The sequence below is a fragment of the Lepidochelys kempii genome, chromosome 10, assembly GCF_965140265.1.
Source record: "Lepidochelys kempii isolate rLepKem1 chromosome 10, rLepKem1.hap2, whole genome shotgun sequence".
NCBI classification, from domain to species: domain Eukaryota; kingdom Metazoa; phylum Chordata; order Testudines; family Cheloniidae; genus Lepidochelys; species Lepidochelys kempii.
The window spans coordinates 72,444,480-72,464,622 of NC_133265.1; the positions used below are offsets into that span (position 1 = coordinate 72,444,480).

General features: G+C 43.1%; 1 protein-coding gene across 6 annotated transcripts in view; it reads left to right on the top strand.

Annotated features, from left to right (window-relative positions):
* Nucleotides 1-20,143, top strand: part of SV2B (synaptic vesicle glycoprotein 2B) — a 102,392-nt gene that overhangs the window by 48,596 nt on the left and 33,653 nt on the right. For all 6 annotated transcript variants that reach the window (XM_073304204.1, XM_073304202.1, XM_073304206.1 and 3 more), the window contains one exon: nt 5,538-6,449. In XM_073304204.1, coding sequence (XP_073160305.1) covers nt 5,909-6,449 — 541 coding nt within the window. In that variant the 5' untranslated portion in view covers nt 5,538-5,908. The remainder of the gene's footprint in view (nt 1-5,537; nt 6,450-20,143) is intronic.

Sequence of the window (20,143 nt, forward strand, 5' to 3'; positions counted from 1 at the left end):
TTTGTAGAGTAGGCAGCATTTAAACTTGTAGTAGTGCTTAGATACTTGGGTGATGAGTACTATGGAAAAACGTAAGGTAGAGGGCTAGATATGTTAGCAAGTAGCAAGTGGTAATCGAAAGGTAAGTAGTACAGAGTGTACAGAGGTAGAGGGTAATTCCAGGGTAAGTATCATAGAATCATAGAATATCAGGGTTGGAAGGGACCTCAGGAGGTCATCTAGTCCAACCCCCTGCTCAAAGCAGGACCAATCCCCAACTAAATCATCCCAGCCAGGGCTTGGTCAAGCCTGACCTTGAAAACCTCTAAGGAAGGAGATTCCACCACCTCCCTAGGTAACCCATTCCAGTGCTTCACCACCCTCCTAGTGAAAAAGTTTTTCCTAATATCCAACCTAAACCTCCCCCACTGCAACTTGAGACCATTACTCCTCGTTCTGTCATCTGCTACCACTGAGAACAGTCTAGATCCATGTATCATGTAAGTACTGGAAAATTGCAGGGTAAGTTACTGGTGGACATATCCCAAGGAAAAGATAGAATTACCTGTAACTTTGCTTGGATTATGTGTTTGCTGCTGAGACATGAAAGACTCTCAGTGGCATAACTGAAGGGCTGCCCTGGTTAAACTGAGAGCAGTCAATAAATCACTGAAATGACAACTCCTCCTTCCCCCATGGAACAGTCTCACGGCTCAACATCTCCTCCGGGGCAGAGTGAAACAAGAAGCTGCTAACAGGACTCCTGACAGGCAGCTGCTTAGAATAGCTGGGGCTAGAGCCAGCACCCACTGAACCCAGCGGTGAATTTTGCTATTGATGTAAATAGGAGTAGGATTGGGTCCTCAATGCACACTGACAATTTGGGAGTAGATTAAATATACGATGCCCCAGTATCTTCTCTGTCCTGACATTCGTGGAAACCAGTCACTGGTTATGAAAGTGCCTGGCCAGTACCATGTGACAGAGGAAGGTTCCAAAGGAGAATACAGCCAGCTGCTGGCTGGATACACATTAAAGCAGAGTGAAGTTGTTAGCAGAGGCTGCAGTGTCAGAGAGACAGCAAGAGTGTGGGAGAGAGGGGACCACCTGCAGGTTGCAGGGAGAGAGATTTCCCTGCTCCCAGGAGGGTGTGCAAGCTGCAGGGAAAGAGCACAAGTTCCCTGCTCCGGAAGGGTGTGTGCTGCATTACTCCATGCCGCAGGAGAGGAGAGTGTGTGCTGGGTGTGTCTGCAATCTGGGGGAGTGAAGGCAAAGGCAGGGGCTACCGTATAGCTGTTGAGTAAGACAATGACCCATGTGCCACTGCCCTTGCCGTCCAGATCGGGCTCTGTGCAGCCAACAGCCCTGCGTTCTGCAGAATAAATATGAACTGAAAAGCTTTTTATCTGCCAAGACCTGAATTATATGGTTCACGTTCTCACTTCAACAGCTGATAATATCACTAGAGCGGCATTAATTTCCTGCATACCTGACAATGCCATTGATGTAAGGGGTGCCATACGGTAGGGAACAATCCTGACCTGGCAGGGTGATGGTCTGGGTGCTCCCCTGTCTCCTGTGATTCTGGGTGACACACAGAATCCTCAGCTCATGTTGTGGCATCTTAGGAAAGGAGGAAATGATTTCCAGCTTTTTTGTTGTCAAAGGTATCTATTTGTAATGTTAAAGTCTTGGTATAAATTTTAATGGTATTCAGGCATCTTGGGCCTGTGGCTGATTTGGTATCTTAAAGTCTGTTGCTGATCTGGACTCTTGAAAAGTTCGTTAATTATTATTATTATTATAATTTCATTTACAAAGAAAGCTTTACAGTTCGCCTTTACAACAATCAGCAGGAAGCAATGTCTTGTTTTCAGAAAAGAAAAGTGGCAACTGAAACACTGCCCAGGTCTCTTTCTTTGATTTGACAGGCTGAGACTTGAGGTCACTTTGAAACATAACCTGCCCACAAAGGCCCCTTGAACAATTCAACAGCAGGGGCTCATGTTCTTCCTGATTCTTTGTACCAGAACAGATTGTTCCCATTTAAAAACCCTTCCCCCTTCTTTTTAGAAGAAAATATTCTCCGTGGAGCTAAATTTTCACTGCCTCAAAGAGAATAATATCCACCCTGGGAGTGAACCTTTGTGTAATGGAAAAGGTTATTTCATAAGCAAGATGGTTTTTTAAGACTCCAAAGGAGTCTGGGGATTTTTTTTAACCCACACTGGCAGCCCTTTAGCAATGAAACTCGAGATGTAAAGCCTGTGAAATGCCTCCGCTGGGCTGTCAGTATATTAACTTCTTTGCATATAAACACATCCAGAGTGGATGCAAATACTTCTCTTTACTGCAGCCTGCTCTCGAGTTGCTTGATCTTTCTGACCTGATTGGCGTGCTGCTCTTTTTGGCTTTTTCTTTCATTGATTGGTTTTTCACGGTCCTGGAAAATGCCCCGGCTGCCTTTTTAACCTAATGGAAGATGTATGGGGTGACTCAGCAAAAGGAAAGGAAATGTGCTGAATGCAGCGACAAATGTCATGGGAGCTGAAGCAAAGATAGATGCTCTGACAGTGTCCACGGAGAGATACTGATACCCCCCCCCCCTTCCCCATAATGAGAAAGCGGCCTATGTATATGCCATACATTTAATGAAACACATACTGCAGGCTGCACACGGTTAGAAGGAGCAGAGAGACCGAGCTCAGCATCCTGGCCTCTTTCATTTCAAAAGATTCTTATTTTCTATATTCCTTGCACTGCGAGTGGCCCCTATAAATGGCTGGATTGTGCCTGACTGGGAGGAGTACAGAGCTGGTTGCAACTAACGTAGCTCCCAGAAGAACTGTGCCATGGGGAGGATAGTGAAGCATGCTCATCCCCAGCATGGCTGGTGAAGAAGGTGTGCAAGGCCATGCTCACACCTCCTTCCCTCCGCCCTTTGGAGCAGCGTACACCCTTGAAGGTACTAACAGGGAGCATTCTGTGCTCTCTGCCTCCCCCCGGGGTGGATGGGGTAGGCAGCTCCCCATCCCTCCCTCCTTCCCTTCTACCCCCATGCTAATGCAATCCCCTAAACAGCACTGAATTCTAGAAATGAAGGATGCTTGCAAACTAGAAGGTCATGTAGTGTATAACCCTGCTGGATGATCCACCGTGGCGTACTGTCCAGCACTAAACGTGGGGACAAGCTTTTATCAGCACTTAATACAGAGCAGCTGGTTTGTTGCAAGACACAAGAGTCAAACCACTTGTTCATCAGTGACTGGCTGAAGTGAGATGATTCTTGTGTCAGCAGGGACCAGTGGGTATAACCGTACCTGTGCACTGGTGGAGACTCAGTTACAGGGGCCTTATTGGCACACCTACCATGCCACAAGGTTATTACCTGCTGCTGGGAAGGCTAGTGATGCCACTTATAGGGAAATCATAGATCAAAGTTAATGTAGATTTGAAGGGAGATCTTGATTGGCATACCACAAATATGGCAGTAGAAACAGTAGTAACTGTCTATATTGGGACCTGTCTCTTTCCGATTGTGTGCCCATGACCAGCAAGCTGGTGCCTCCCACAGTTAGTAGGCTCCATAAGCAGATTTGAAGAGTGGGGCCCTAGATGAGCTAGAAAGCAGATCTGTTACAGGACACCAGAGCAACAGGAGCAAAAGCTGTTTTACTCTGCATGAAACTCCTGATTCGGGTGTAAACATAACACAGCAGGAATCACAGGGCTTTGCATAAACACATGGAACTGCTTGGAGGATCCCCATTTGTGCTCAAGGGAACTCTTTTCAATGTAGTATAGAAAGACCTTGCTCTACATGCAGACTCTGTTTTAATCCAAATGATATTTTCGACGCTACTTTGACCGTAATGCCTTTTCCTAGCATGACGTGAGTGGCCCCCTTCAGAGCATTTGACAATGTTGGCTTTACTGCATTTCCTATCAGAATTGTGTGTACGTAATTTCAGCTTTATAGCATTTGCACAGAGCCCACATGATGAGAGTAATATTCTGAAGTGCAGAGTTTGCATTGTTATGTTGAATATCACCTTTGCATGCCATACAAATGTATGTGTGTGCGTGTGTATACACACACACACACAAATACAAAGTGTGCATAAGTGTTTATATACATATACACACACAAAATAATAGTGCTCACAGGTTACAGATTATATAGATACGTCAGTTGATGGTTCGTTTATATTTTATATATTTAGGTTTGTACCTGAAAGCTTAAAATGAAAACCAATCTTATACCACATCTGACCTATAGTAGCTCTTATAGCATGATTATACTGTATATTTATTTACTAACTGACTCCTTCTTTCAAAAACCTTGTTTTCAGCTCTTTGTAAGAATGGGAAAAGGCACAAGAGAGCCAACTGGCTGAAATCCACTTGAAAAATAATTGACTCCAGGTGTCCAAAATCTGAGGTTGTTTTTAAAAGATTTGGCTTCACTCCGTTTTCTCCAAAGAGGGTCATGATTCCATATTAACTTCATTTGTTGCTGACTGAGAAAACTTCTCCTCCAGTGGCTGCTCGAAATGGAATAAGTGGGGCATGGGTGGGTGGGAGAAGAATTTCTCTCTGCATGCACTGCATCTGTCAGGTCTTTTTGTCCAGATGGGGATACATTTAAAAAAAATCCATATAATAAAATGACATCTGCGATCTGGCTTAAAAAGAAAAAGTGTAGCTCCCTTTTTCTTTCATTAAGATGATGATGAGTGCCTAAATATCATGAAGGCTGGGCTCCAAGTTGGCAGACAGATATTCCTCTGAAAAAGAAAAGGAGTATTTGTGGCACCTTAGAGACTAACAAATTTATTTGAGCATAAGCTTTCATGAGCTACAGCTCACTTCATCGGATGCATTCAGTGGAAAATACAGTGGGGAGATTTATATACATAGAAAACATGAAACAATGGGTGTTACCATACACACTGTAATGAGAGTGATCACTTAAGGTGAGCTATTACCAGCAGGAGAGCAGGGGGGTGGGGGAGGGATGCACGACTTTTTGTAGTGATAATCAAGGTGGGCCATTTCCAGCAGTTGACAAGAATGTCTGAAGAACAGTGGGGGTGGGGTGGGGGAATAAACAAGGGGAAATAGTTTTACTTTGTGTAATGACCCATCCACTCCCAGTCTCTATTCAAGCCTAAATTAATTGTATCCAGTTTGCAAATTAATTCCGATTCAGCAGTATCTCGTTGGAGTCCTCTAGTGACTTAAAGGCAAGGGAACTGATCAATCAGCACCACTCAACACCATGATGTCCTCTATGGAAACCAGTGCTGTAGCTTTCTAGGAATGACATACTATGATTCAAGACAGTGTCAGCCACAAGTTGGGACATCAGTAGGGTAATCATGGTCTCCAACCATTTGATAGCCTTTATATGCCTCCAATAACAGTCTCTGAATGTTCCATCTCCTTTTTGCACCCTCAGATAGAAAAGAATGAGTTAGGAATGTTGTCTATTTCACTCACTGCCTTTCTCCTCTCAATTCAATATTGTCTCATCACTGTTTCTCTTTCTTTCTCAGGGCATGGCCTTCATCAGCACAATGGATCAGAAAAAAGAACAACCTACCAAGTCTTCCTAGCTCCTGGTTGTACAAAGTTGCTGATCCCTTACATATCTCCAGTCAATAGTCCCAACTACACCTTCCTTCCTACTGAAAGAAGCAAGTCAACAAAGTCTAGCTCAAACTTGAAACGTTACCAAAAGCCCTGTAAAAAACTCTCCCCTGAAAGTTTACAGTCATTCTCTTTGTGAGCTCAGTGTACTGTGCATCAGATTCCAGATCAGAGGGAAGTTATGTTTGTGTAGCTAGTAGCAAAGATTGCACAAATAAATAAACACGCGTATATATTCGAGATTATACACACCGCACTATACTGTGTCTAGAAGTATATGCTCAGAATGGATGATCGGTATAGAAACAACGCAAATCTGTATCAAGGGGCTAAGGACATCGCTAGAGAGGTGAACCAGGTGTCAGATGACTACCGGTATCAGGATGGCAACTATGAAAGGTATGCACCTTCAGATGGCTATCACCATGATGGGAATGAGCCAACCCAAGAAGAGGATGCCCAGAGCGATGCCACGGAAGGCCATGATGAGGATGATGAGGTCTATGAAGGAGAGTACCAGGGCATCCCTCACCCAGATGACATTAAGGGCAAACAGAAGAAGAAAGCCCCTGCCATGGCCGATGAGTTTAGAGACAAGGCTGAACTCATAGCCGAGCGGATGGAGGATGAGGAGCAGCTTGCCCACCAGTATGAGAACATCATCGAGGAGTGCGGCCACGGACGCTTCCAGTGGACACTCTTCTTTGTTTTAGGCTTGGCACTAATGGCAGATGGGGTGGAGGTGTTTGTGGTTGGCTTTGTTCTGCCCAGTGCTGAGAAGGATATGTGCTTGTCCAGCTCAAACAAAGGGATGCTAGGTAAGTGCCACTGAACAGCCTTCCTTCAGACGTTATGCAGCCGGGATGGATCCAAGCATTATTCCATAGGGCAGGTTCATTCAGGACCCTCCCCCTTTTCCCCATCCTGACTCACTCTCACGGGGCTGAGGATGGCTAGATGGAGCTGATTCCAGACCCTGTCCCTGCCCTTCCATTTGCTGTTGGGAGCAGAGCTGCTCAAGAGCAACAGAACAGAATCACGCCCATCCCCAGACACTGAATGTGCTCACAGCTCTTATACTCACAGCCCAGGACAAACCGGGCACCTGAACTTGAATTCCCGCCCCTGCCAGGCAGCCTAGTCTGCAGTTTCCAGAGAGCAAGTTTATTTGTAGAAAAATATTAGGCTTATGTAAAGGACAAACATGCACGGAGACATGCCCAATCCGAGCACCCAGGGAACCAGATTTCAACCCTTTTAGTAGCTCAACTTAAACGAGAAGCTCACAAAACAGTGTCATCCAGGTCTGATGGAGCCTAATGTAGGTGAGTCAGTTCACCTATATATTAAACTGTGTTAAGTAGGTGAGCAGAACCGATGTCCCAGAGGATTGTTTCTGTGAATCTGCCTCCCTCCCACTTCATTTCCATCCCCAGGAGGATGAGCTTCCCTTAGACATATTTGTTTATGTATGGGACTCTCCTATCTAATCAAATCTAATCTAATGCCCTTCACTGTGCTATCTGAGTGGTGTATAAATGAGGGGGAAAGAGAAACTTTCTGATCAGGCTTGAAGAGGAATGGATAGATGAGAATGAGAAGAGACATAGGAAGGCAGACAAGGGACACGGGGCTTCTCTGCAGAGAAGAGCACTCTTGGCTGGGGCTTGCCGCAACATTTTTTGACTGGAAAATTCAGTTTTTGACTAAATGTTTTTTTTTGTGGAATTGTCTCCTTTCCTTGAGCACCTGGAAACCAAAAACCAAAAGAGTGTTGGGGTTTTGGCATTAGCAGCTTTCAGCTGTTTTTATTCATAATAATGATTGTTATTTGTGAGTCTGAATTTTTTCAGTTGTCCGGGTTTGGGTTTTTTGATGAACAGTCAGGTTTTTCTGCAGAATTCTCCCCCATTTTCTGATCAGCTCAACTTTTGGGCCAAGATTGAGGAGACTGAGGGGTGCATCAGAAAGGAAGCTGCAGCTAGGCTAGCAGGAAGTTGTGCAGAGAGACACAGAAAGGTTCCTTCAGATTGCAGGTCTGCAGAGAAGACGTCTCTCACGCTGACAGTGGCAGAGCGTTCCGAAGGGTGATGAGGAGGCCAGTGCTAGATTAGGGTAGGGAAACAGAAAGAGTTTCATTTAAAACCCCTAAAGGACAGTCTAATCACAACTGAATGGCTCTGATTCTTTGCATCTTTCTTTCCTCTCCACTGCGAATACTTTCCCAGTGTGATGATAGCAGAAATTCTGCAAAGTCTCAGTGAGCTTTAGAGAGTTACTAGCTGGAGTCTGAAGTCAGCATTTGTCTAAATTGGCAGCATTTGTAACAGTTTTGAGCTGTGTCTCTCTCTCTGTCACCATGGTGCTATTGAACAATGGAGCATCTAGTTGGTGCATATCCTTTCCATCTGGTGATACAGCTTCAGGTTTTCACAGGTATCCCTTCCTCTGTGCTACCCCTTATGCCTGCAACTCCATCCCTATCACATTCTCCTTTTAAAAATCTCTCCTGAAAACCTCCTTTTCCCATGAAGTCTAGTCAACATTAATCAACCCTCAAACTGCATGGTTTGGTAGTAAGTCCAACGTTTGTCCAGTCGGCTCAGTATGAACCTGCATTGTATTGTGTGTCTCTTTGAACTGAAATCTCCTTGACTGATAGGATTCTGCATCCTCTGTGGTTGGTATGGTGCGAGTGGACTGAGAGGCCTATCTGAAATAACAACATGCTGATCTATAAGGGCTGGGTTCTGCACTCCTTACTCAGGTAAAATGCCCACCAAAATCAATGGGAATTTCACCTGCGTACGAAGTACAGGATAGAGCTCTATCTGGTTTAATACTCACAGAACCAGGAAACTTTATGCATCAACTCGCTTTTCATTTTCTCCATCCAGAGGCAGAGGTGGCTGCAGCTCAGTTCTATTCCTGGTGCATGTGTAGGTCTCATTTTCTTATCATGTACCTTCCCCCATGGCTCAGTGTTCCCCAGCTGCTGAACTTAGGCCTCCACATCAATTTGCAAGCTGTCACATTGTCTCCCCTGATGCTGCCTTTCTCACTAATGTTCTTCTCTTTGCCCAGACTCCATGTCTCTTTGCCCAAAGTCCAAATTAGCAGAGTAGCTGTGTAGTCATTTCCCTTTGGACACCGGATTCTCAGCTGAAGCTGTTTGCTAATGTGTACCGGGTCAAAAGTAGCCTATGGAGGATTCCTCCTAAATCTGGGGAATGAATTTAATGTCCCACATGAGATTAAAGAGTCGGCCTGTAACAACAACCAATTGGTTTCACTCCTGTTCTGTCCCCTTAGGCATTAAACAAAGGTTTATTTATTTTAACTGAGGTTGAAGTTGAGTGGAACAGTTTGAATAAAATAATTTTTTCCTGAAAACCCAAATAAGGTATAGACTTCCCCAGGCCCCTAGGAGTCCAGGCGTGTCTGATAATGATACCCAGTCAGGCAACAATAAAGGAGGCTTAAAAGAGAAATGAAGCAACCATTGGAGTATCTGAACTGGGATGGTTGGGTAGTGTGTGCATCCATAGTGGTGGTGGACAAATCTCCCAGGTTTGTAGCTTATATCCTGGCCTGTGATCCCAGCCAGTTTACCCCAACTGAAATTAACTTCAAAGCTTGAGCCAGATCCATCCCCCATTTGCCACTTTAGCAGTACAAAGGGAACAGACAGCTGCCCTTATAAGGACCTCTCTAGCTGGTGTAACTTAGCTCAGAGCCACTTTTCTCTCTCCTATCCAACCCCCAAGTCCTGCACTAATTGTGCATCAGCTGGACTTGGGGGCTGGGCATTTATTTATTTATTTCACTAGTTAATCTCCCCCCACCCTCTGAAAGCTTTTTCAATTTTCTAGGGCCAAAATGTCAAAAGAGATAAGGTCAGATTTTCAAAGGAGATCAGGATTCAGCAGCTCCCATTGGGATGCTTCTGACCAGCTTTCCAGCATGTTGTGTGGTGAGAACCTTTGAACAACTGGCCATTTATTTTGTTGTCTAGATTGGAGCTGAGATCTTTTAAAAATCTGACCCTAGAAATTTCTATCTTGGTGGAGCTCAGTTTAACATGCACCAGAGTCAGAAGGACCAATAAATCCCCCCCAAAATATCTTTGAAGTGTTTCTGGCCCAACCAGAGGTAGAGAGTACCAGAAGTCTCACGAGGAAGCTTGTTCTTCCGTTTTTCCCAACCCAGTACTTACCTTACTCAACGTTCACAGAGTGCAGAGGAGCTTTGGGTAAGCAAGCAAACTTTTTGCATGTTTATCCAATTACAGCTTATAGACCAGGTCAGGTTCATCTGTCTGCAATTTTTAATGAAGGGGGATGGCATTTTCCTCCTAGTTCCTTCTCACTGGGAGTTCTCCTTAAGGTTAAAAGGGGCCTTTTTAGAGCTTGATTTTTCAGTTTTGCCACACCCCTTTCCTAGTTGTTTTGGGAGTCAGATTCTGGAGCTTGTATTCAGAACTTTGAAGAGCCAGATAGGGGAGGTGCAGAGGAAAGTGGACGACACCAATGGGGTATTTCCCTACTGCCACTGGTTGATGTGGGACAGCAAGAGGTTCTCAAATTCAGTACATTTTTTTTTAAATAAAAAAGGTTTGGCTAATATAGTCTCAACTGTCGGTGGTTTCCCTCCTGCAGCGGGCTTAATGCATGTAGGGGGAGTCGGCTTGGATTCTAGGGCTCTGAGATAAATCGACATGAAAAGAGATTGTGCTAAGAATGGCTTAGCAAACACTTAGCCTGCAGAGATGTGCAGGAGTATGAATAATGAATACTCAATGACACAAATACCCTCTGGCTCAGGAGGGTTCTGTGCCCTTGGTGTAGGATTTCTCCTCTTCTGAGCACCCAGGAGGGCATGGCATGTTAGAGCAGGCAGGGCTGGAGCTTAGCACCTGAAGATGAGAACTATAAAGGTGCTAATGATGGATACAAAAAACCAAGCTTCCTCAGAACCTTTCTTGGCTCAACTTCGCTGGCCACACACCAACTACTCAAAAAAGGAGACAGAAGTCAAACCTATTCAGGAAGCCCAGAGCTTCTGACACATGCTCATTTCCTTCTGAGTATTCCAATTCTTTGATGTTCTAGGGGTTGTACTCTGGCAAATTAGTCTTGTTAACGCTCAGGGTTCAATGATACTTACTGACTGGCTTGTCAGAATAATGGTAGCAATCAAAGAGCTCTTTTGGCTCAATCTGTGCCTAATGTGCAATGATAATCTGCAAGAGTGTGTCTGTGTGAAATGAGCAGAGGTTTTATTACAGTGGGCATGGCTTTCACTCAAATTACCATGGCCCCTGGGTCATTATACGCATGAATTACTATCCCTTACCTTTTTTACATACCAATAGAATCAGCACAAGGGTTCATATTTATTCTTTGGTGACTGTTCTTGTCATATTTTTTGATAAGGAAACAAGATCAGGTCATTCAAGACAGAGCTAAGTTTGCTTCCAGGAAGCTGCTAATGTTTGCACATATGAAAGTGACTCTTGTTCTCTTGGTCATGGGTGGAGGAGAGTGGGCAAATTGAAAATTAATGGGAGAAATAGTCAAACTATTTAAGAAAAGAAGAAAGACAAATTGCAAGAGCTAAAAGTGGAACTGCCTAAAGGCCAAATTGGTGAACTTTGGCTTTTGCTGAAAGGATGTTTTGCCTTTAAATCCCAGTGTTTTGCATAGGTTCTGGACCTGGGGGTGCTGGGGGTGCTGCACCCCCTGGCTTGAAGTGGTTTTCGTTATATACAGAGTTTACAGTTTGGTTCAATGGCTGTCAGCACCCGCACTATAAAAATTGTTCCAGGACCCCTGGTGTTTTTCATATTTCTCCCATCAGAAAAAGTGGAAAATTTACCAAAATTACAGTCAGCTTGAGTAAAAACTGCAAACAAACAAATGCCCATAGAGTTTCTTGAAATGTGAGAAATCCATGTGACACCTCTGAAATTTCATAAAACATTTCAATTTTGTGCTGAAAATAAACAGTTCTACTTCAGATGCAAATTAACAGCTGTTTTAACCCCAGTTATTCCTCATGGTAAAGAACAAGTATTTGGGTTTTCCCTTGATGTGAAATGTTATTTCAAAGATGAGTGCTGGGGAAATTAAAAACCCACACCTACTGCAGTGAATATTTTAGCATACTGATGGCACTTATTTTTAAAATTTTGTGGGCTGAGAAGTTTGCTAATTTCTCACCAGGTTATTTCCACTTATTCATCAGACATTTCTGCTTTAGCTGAGTCTGATGCTGTAATAAATAAAATAATAATAATAATAATTAATAAATACATACATAAATAAATGTATTAAATCCACTGCAACAGACGAGAAAATTCCTGCCTTGTGACCGGCTGAAAACAGTTCTGTGGTGAGTCAGTAAGTTTCTATTCACTTGAGAATAGGGTGACTGCATGTCCCAATTTTATAGGGACAGTCATTTTCTTATATAGGGGCCTATTACCCTCCACCCCGTCCCGATTTTTCACACTTGCCTGAGAAGTCCCCCGACATGAGGAGTGACTTGAGAAGTCACCCTACTTGAGAAGTTTCTATTCATTTTGAGAATACTGGCATCTGGAGGAATATCAATCAATCAGATTATACCTTCAATGCATGCATATTGATTGGCGGTACAATGTGCATTCATTATTGCTATTACTAGCATCTCAGGGAGTTAATATTATCAGTTATTTACACAGGGCAGTAAGTGTATAAATACTATAAAAGATGCATAATAGTATCTTTCACTTCCATAGTTAGCACCTTTCCTATGAGGAGCTCAAATAGTTTAAGCTTTGCAAATCCCCAGTGAAGTAGGCTGATTGCCATCACTTTACAGAAGAGGAAACTGAGACAAGGAGAAATTGAGTGATTTGTACAAGGCTGCAAAAGAGTCCACATCAGTGCTGAGAATAGACTTCAAATCTTTTAGGTACAAAGCTGCCCTTTCTGTCTACAAATTAATAATAATTTCATAAAAAGAAAAGGAGGACTTGTGGCACCTTAGAGACTAACCAATTTATTTGAGCATAAGCTTTTGTGAGCTACAGCTCACTTCATTGCAGCTCACTTCATTGCATCCGATGAAGTGAGCTGTAGCTCACGAAAGCTTATGCTCAAATAAATTGGTTAGTCTCTAAGGTGCCAAAAGTACTCCTTTTCTTTTTGCGAATACAGACTAACATGGCTGCTACTCTGAAACCTGTAATAATTTCATAGTAATAATTTAAATATAATACTATCTTCTGGATTTTTACTCTAATCTCCTGTTTAGAATGTTGGAGCCACACTTAAAAATTCTGCTGGTAGTTAATGCAGGTAGATAGGAAGTCAAGCCTAGCTGTGTGAGTTGGTTTAAAATGGATTATGTAACAGTACACTGGCTTTATCAGGGTTTATTATCCCTTTGAAACACATACTGGCCCAGCAGCTTTGTCTCTGTCATTATTTACTTGTTGTTTCAATGAATCCTAATTAACATCACGAGAAACTTCAGTATCTTCTTACCATTTACATTTTTTCTGGATAAACATATGTAAACCCAGGAATGGCTCCCTGATGGCTGGGGCCCTACCAAATTCGAAGTCCGTTTTGGCCAATTTCACAGTCATAGGATTTTAAAAATGGTAAATTTCCTGATTTCAGCGATTTAAATCTGAAATTTCACAGTGCTGCAAACAACCATGTTAGATCACAGATGCTCTTAACCAAGCCAGAAAACTCCGTACTGCTGTGGTTAAGCTTGTTGTGTAGCTGGATACTTAGAATCAGTTTTTTAGTGCTGCTGTTCATGATTTTGACCCAAATCTGCTGCTTATGAATATTCTGTAATATTTTTCTTAAGATTTTCTGCAACACTTTTGCCTGCAAGTTCACTAGAATCAGCGGGCACGAAAGAGGCACAAACACAGCCGATATTCCAGTCAGCGTTGGCCAATATCTTCTTTGCAGTATTTGCACCTCTGGTGCTCTATCGAGCCGTGAAGGTAGAGCTTGGTGCAGCGTTGTGCAGTGTGATGATTGTCTCCTCATTTGTAAACACAGCAGTAATTTTATCTGACGTGAGCCAAAACGAACAGCTTTTCAGTTAATGGCAAAGGATTAATTTGGCTTCCTCTACTGAAGACTTCAGTTTAGCAGAGTGACTAGGTGTGAGGGAGAAAGGGAAGGGGGGAACCAGATGGTGCTATGAATTTTAAATTGATGGACAAGACCCGTGGGGGTACTTTGAAAGACACGGAGCGCAAACACCCACTCACTTTCTGTGCTGGTGGCACCCGGTGAAATATTCAGCGCGCATTTTCAATGCCACGCTGGAAGATTCTGTGGGTTCCTAAATCCACCTTTGGTTTGACTTTGCAGAATTCCTTCAGAATTCCCAGCAGCCATAGATCACTCACAGCTAGTTTATAATGTTCCCCCCTCTCCCTTTGAATAGGAAAATCCCACTGTTATTATTTTAGGTGTGGTGACTCATTTTTAACTGGTAGGGTAAGTCATTTTAAACGGTAGGTGAGCTATCTCTGCTTCTGTTTATTCAACAAAGCAAATGCTATATGAACCAATGGGAATTTTCTTTCTGTATCATTTGATTGCCATTTGCCAGGGCAATGAGATCTATAGATAAAGCAGCAACTGTCCTACAAGTAAAAGCACATAGGAAATATCAGGAACCAAAAAGGCCACCTGAACCAACATACATGCCTTTTGTTTGGCTATTTTATTCACATCGTCCAGATGTTCAATGTACCCTGCTCCCTTCAACCCCCCACCCACAATCTTCTGCAAGACCAAATCTACTCAATTCTTCCTGAGTTTCCCATTTATTCCCAGGTCCTTAGGACCATAGGTAAAATTTTCAAAAGCCTCTAACTGAGTGTAGAGCCTATATCCCATTGACTTTCAACAAGACTTAGAAGCTAAAGTCCCATTTTCAAAAGTAATTTTGGCACTTATGAACCTAAGTCACTTTGGCAATTTTGAAAATTTTACCTTATGTCTTTTGGTTTCTGAAACTAGGACAGTATGTCTCTAACAACTTTGCTGAAATATTATAATAATAGTAATAATAATAAATTAATAAGCACGTAGCATAGTATAGTATTATATCTAGCCTTTCTTATTCATAGATTCATAGAGTTTAAGGCCAGAAGGGACCATTGTGGTCATCTAGTCTGACCTCCTGCATAATACAGGTGACGGAATTTCAACAGAGGTCAAAATAATTTCTTAATTTGGAAACTTTGATGATGGCACCTCAAAGTTTTCCTCTTTTTCAATGGGAACAAGCCCAATGCCTTTACATTTTCTGCATAGCTACAGCTGGTTGAATTATTCATAACCAAGAGTTTATTCTTTGAATTTCACCTTTTTCTTTTGACAAATATTTTCTGAGCAGATTGCATTTTTCTCACATGTATTCATTATTTTATATTAGTCACAGAATAATGGCTGCAAATAATGATTGTTCTCTAAATTGCTTGACAGCTGTTACATTTAATACCCAACATCTGTGCTTCTTTGGTTAGTTTTCTTAGGTCACACAGTATACTTCTATCCCTGGCTGGGTGACTATAACTTTTGGAATGAGGTTTCTGGTGTGGACTCTCATGTTTCCAAATTCAAAATTTGTTTCCAATGAATATCCTTTAATATTTTCATAACATTTGCTATTTCATTGGACATTCCTGACAGTAAATTTGTTCCCTAGAATATTCTATGAAGACAAAAAGCAGGAAGAACACAGCAGGAGGAATTTAGTTTCAAAATCTGATCAAACTATTTTGTCCAGTTCTGCTTATAATTTATATTTCCAAGACCTAATATCACGTTTGTTTCCTTTTGGAGATTATAAAATTGTTGCTGCGGGACCGTGTTCACAATATTCCAGAAAGTATTTAACACACAATGGTCTTAGAAAGTAACCATATTACCTCTTTCGTATCCCTTGTATCAGTATCTAATTTGCCTTTTTGGCTGCAGTGGTATATGCACTGGGTTCATGATTTCAATTATCAGTAATCCCCAGATCCCTTTTGTGCACAGTACTCTGGATGACAGTCCCACTAGGCTATTATTCTGCAAGTTGGTTTCCTCTGCACAGACTAATTAATGACTGTACCTTTGTTGAGCTGATCCTCATTTGCTCAGTCACCTAAGTAGCTGTGATTCCTTTCGATTCTGTCTGCTCTGATCCTGACTTGCTTTTCCTTCCGTTTTGTGTCTTTTACAAAACAGGTGATCTTCTTTCCATATCCTCATCCAAATCATGTACCCTTTCTGTAACTGGCCTCCTGCACAACGCCCCCAGAAGAAAAACATGGAGCACATTTTGGAAAAGAATAGTAAATGATGAATATCATTCATTGTTGTAGGATGTCCATCCAGGAAAATTGCTGTTTGTAAATTTTCTTTCCTTTACTTGTTCTGGCACTTACCCGTGGAGTGTTTTAGTGCAGCTGCCCAAATGAAGGTTTTATGTTGTTGGCTGGGATGTGTAGTCTTCACAAAAGGACCCCCCCCCGCAACTGTCCATCATAATAAATCATTCCCTTGATTTCATTTCAGCTGTGGAGTGGGTTCTACTGTAACTGATCACCAGTGCCTCAGAAACCAGTGAAGTGATTCGCCTCTGATAGCCACTGAAATGATGGCTGCAGATCTTGGTTGTTTGAAGGTTTTAGGGGCTGGCTTGCCCATTGCTACTGCTTTACAAGACTCAATAAAAAAATGTCTGAAACTAAATAGAAGCCATTTCCACTGAGTTATGTTTCGCAACACTAATCAATAGCTTTAATGCATCTTACATAGAAATCATCTTAACAAATGCTGTATCACAGAGAAATAATCTTGAGGCCCACCTTTAGCTTGGGTTCCTGAGCTCACAATCTGAACTGTTCTTCATCTACAATAGCAGCTCCAGGGTCTTTCTTGGACTGCTTCTTCCTGTGCAGTTGTTGCCCCTTTGACACACACGCACACACCCACACACCCACCCCCACACCCATAAAGCTGCCAGTATGCAGTGACTTTAAACTCAGAGCACTACACTCTCTGCATCAGCTGTCTCCCTGACACCAGCAGTGCAATCAATTCAAATCCCATCATTGATGAGAAATAACACTATTGGCCAAATCCTGCTTCAGCCCCAAACCAAGCAAAGATACACATGTGAACAGATGTCTGCCCTTCTCCCCTTCCTGGAGCTGAGTACCTTCAGCTGGGTCGGAACAACTGCTGTTGCCTAAATAGACATCTGTACACTGGAGTTTGGAAAGCAGGATTTGGCACAAGGAGGCCTGACTACAAGTCTCCCCCACCCTTGCCTGCACAGTAGCCTCTCTACTCCCTTAGATGACATCCTGAGGCACTAGGGCGATGAGCCTCAGTTCTGCCCTTGGGGAGCAAAGGGTGCCAATAAAGAGCGCACGCAGACATTGTTGCAGACTGACAAGTTTGCACCTGCAGTGTGTCTGTGGTCACCAGCTGTGGTGCACAAAGCACCGCAATATCTGCTTCTGCGTCACACAGGCTAATACAGGATAAGCCGCTTTGTTAAATAAAATAAGGAAATGAGTGCATCAGGGCAAGATACTAGAGTCCTGATGCTTTTGCAGAACCGTGGATCTGCCTCAATATTATCACTCCTTTAACAAAGCCCTGAAGTCCACCAGGTCTCTTCTTTGCAGAAAGAGAGGAAGCAGCATTTGCTTCAGTCCAAATGGCTGAGTCAGACATTTTATAACCAATGGGACTTCCATAAAGTATCCAGAGTATTGGAACAGTTGCTCATTCACTCTGAGCTGGGCAGCCACTGCTGGAAAACAAATACCCCCCAGGGCCGGGCACCTGGCTCCCACGCCCTCAGTCGGGGTATCCAGTTATAATAATAATAGATCACAGGCCAAAGAAAAGAGTCCTGGAGGTTAGAATGCAGCAACCACCTCCTGAGCAGATTCATTGTTGTTCTTGTTGTTTTTAAGAAGCTTTGGATGAACAGCTGCCAACCTGATTTTTTTCTGCCGAAGACAATCAACCCTGCCTGATCATTCATTTTTAATCTGGTTGCAGGAACGTGGGTTTAGTGGTGGTGCATGAACATCCCTTATTCTGTTGGCTGGGTGACACACCAGCCAACCTGCCTGGGGTGGGTTGCCACTTCCTTCTCCTAACTGGAATCAGAGCTGCTCCAGTTTGTGGAATCAGAGTGTCTCCCAGTGGCTAGTGTAAAAGTCCTAATCCACATGGCAGCCCCTGGAGATTCGCCTTCATTATGATTTTGGGTATTGTATGTATTGCTACGGTGTCTTCCAAATCTCTAATTTTAGTGAATGTGGCAGAGGCCCGTGTTTGTGGAGAGAGAGGCCCTGAGTTCCCATGCCATGTGAGTGCACTTTTTCTGGCTGCCATGCTTTCTGTATATCTGTAGCCAAGATAGGTGAGGTCATATCAGTATCTCTTATTGGACCAACTTCTGTTGGTGAGAGAGACCCGCTTTCGAGCTACACAGAGCTTTGCTTCGGGTCTGGGAAAGGTACTAAGAATGTCACAGCTACATACAAGGTCCAACAGATAGTTTAGCATAAGTAGTTAGCACATACTCTAAGGGACCAGTCAAAGTGAAGTGTCCCGTTAGAATATGTGTTAACTACTTATGCTATTACTTGTCTAACCAATCAACCTGGATGGAATTTTGAATATCAAATAGCAAATGTGCTCAGAGATCTGTTTGTGATCCAGCCACAGAATGAAAAAGAATAATTGGAAAAAAAATGTTGAACAAATCCATACAATGAATACATGAAAGGAAATTATGATTAGGTCATGGAAAGTCTGTGAACAGAGAAAGAAAACTAAATAATTCACTTTGAGTTAATCCCGCAGCTCTAGTTAGGGGACGGCAGTGGTTTTAGTAGTATGTACTTTCCCAAGATATGATTAACATATGCCCCAAAAAAATCAAGCTAATTTACAATCCAGAAGAATATCAGAGTTGACGGTGCCAGATGCTCCCCTCCGTCAATCTGCTGCCGAATGGTTGAATGGTGAGTGCAGTCATCAGCTTAAGTCAAGTCATTTATGCAAGAATGTTCATTATTGTTCCCTGGTCTCCCACTGACAAGTTTTTTTGACAGGAGGTTTTACACATGATAGGACAGTTCCTGAGATGCACCGGTAACTGTCAGTGAAGACAGGCTTTGGTTCAGGGACAGGGCTGAACCTCTAAAGGGTCAGAATTTTTCTTTAGCTAGGCATAAGAAAGGACACTTTTACCAGAACCTCTTTGGTCTAGAAACAAGGCTGTAAATCATAGAAATGCTGGGCTGGAAGGGACCTCAAGAGGTCATGCTATCCAGCCCCCTGCGCTGAGGCAGGATTAGGTAGATCGAGACCATCCCTGATAGGTGTTTGTCGAGCCTGTTCTTAAAAACCTCCAATGATGGAGATTCCACAGCCTCCCTTAGTAACCTGTTCAAGTGCTTAGCTATCTTTCCAGTTACAAACTTTTTCCAAATAGCCAACCTAAATCTCCCTTGCTGCAAACAAAGCTGATTGCTTCTAATCCTACCCTCGGTGGACACGGAGAGCAATTGATCATTGTCCTCTTTATGAGAACCTTTTATACATTTGCAGACTATTATGTCTCCCCTCAGCCTTCTCTTCTCTAGACTAACATAGCACATGTTTCCCAAACATCTTCTCATTTTTTGTTGCTCTCCTCTGGACTCTCTCCAATTTGTTGACATCCTTCTTAAAGAGTGGTGCTCAAAATTAGGTACAGTACTCCAGCTGGTGCCCCACCAGTGCTGAGTAGCATGGGACAGTTACCTCCTGTCTTACACATGCCACTCCTAACACATCCCAGAATAGCAGAATCTCACAGTATCAGCCCTCTGAACCATATATGGACACCTAAATGGGAGCGGGCTGGTTGTTGGGAGGTGCTGAGCACATTCATCTCTTTGTCTCCAGCAGGAGTTGTGGGTGCTTGCCCATTGCCCAGTTTGGCATCTGACTTTGCGTCCCAGCTTACAGAAGTCCCAGGAAATCAAGAGGCTTGTCTCATGGTGCTTCATCTGGGATACCATCCACATGTTTATCTTATGAGCATCTCAGTGCCAATCTGTTTGCACATCACTCTTGGTGCAAGATGGGTTGGGCTGGGTTTCCTTCTAGCTGTTTCCCCAGTTGCTTAGTGATAGTAGTGTTGCATCACAATTAAGTGAGCTTAGTTTGCCTTTTCTGTTTTAAAAATGTTACTGGCTGATGTAATCTGGACAATGTTATAGATAGAGAGACTGCAAACTGCAAAATCAGGGCCATTCCAAGCTTTACAGGTGGGACTGTTACTGCAGTGGCTGATCAAAGCACACCAGAGGTGCGTAGAGTGCTCTGGCAACCAAAAAGAATACCTGCTGGATTTGAGGATGCTCATTGCTTGCTGAGTTATTAACAGAGTCCAATCCGTATCCTCTGTCTTGGGGCTG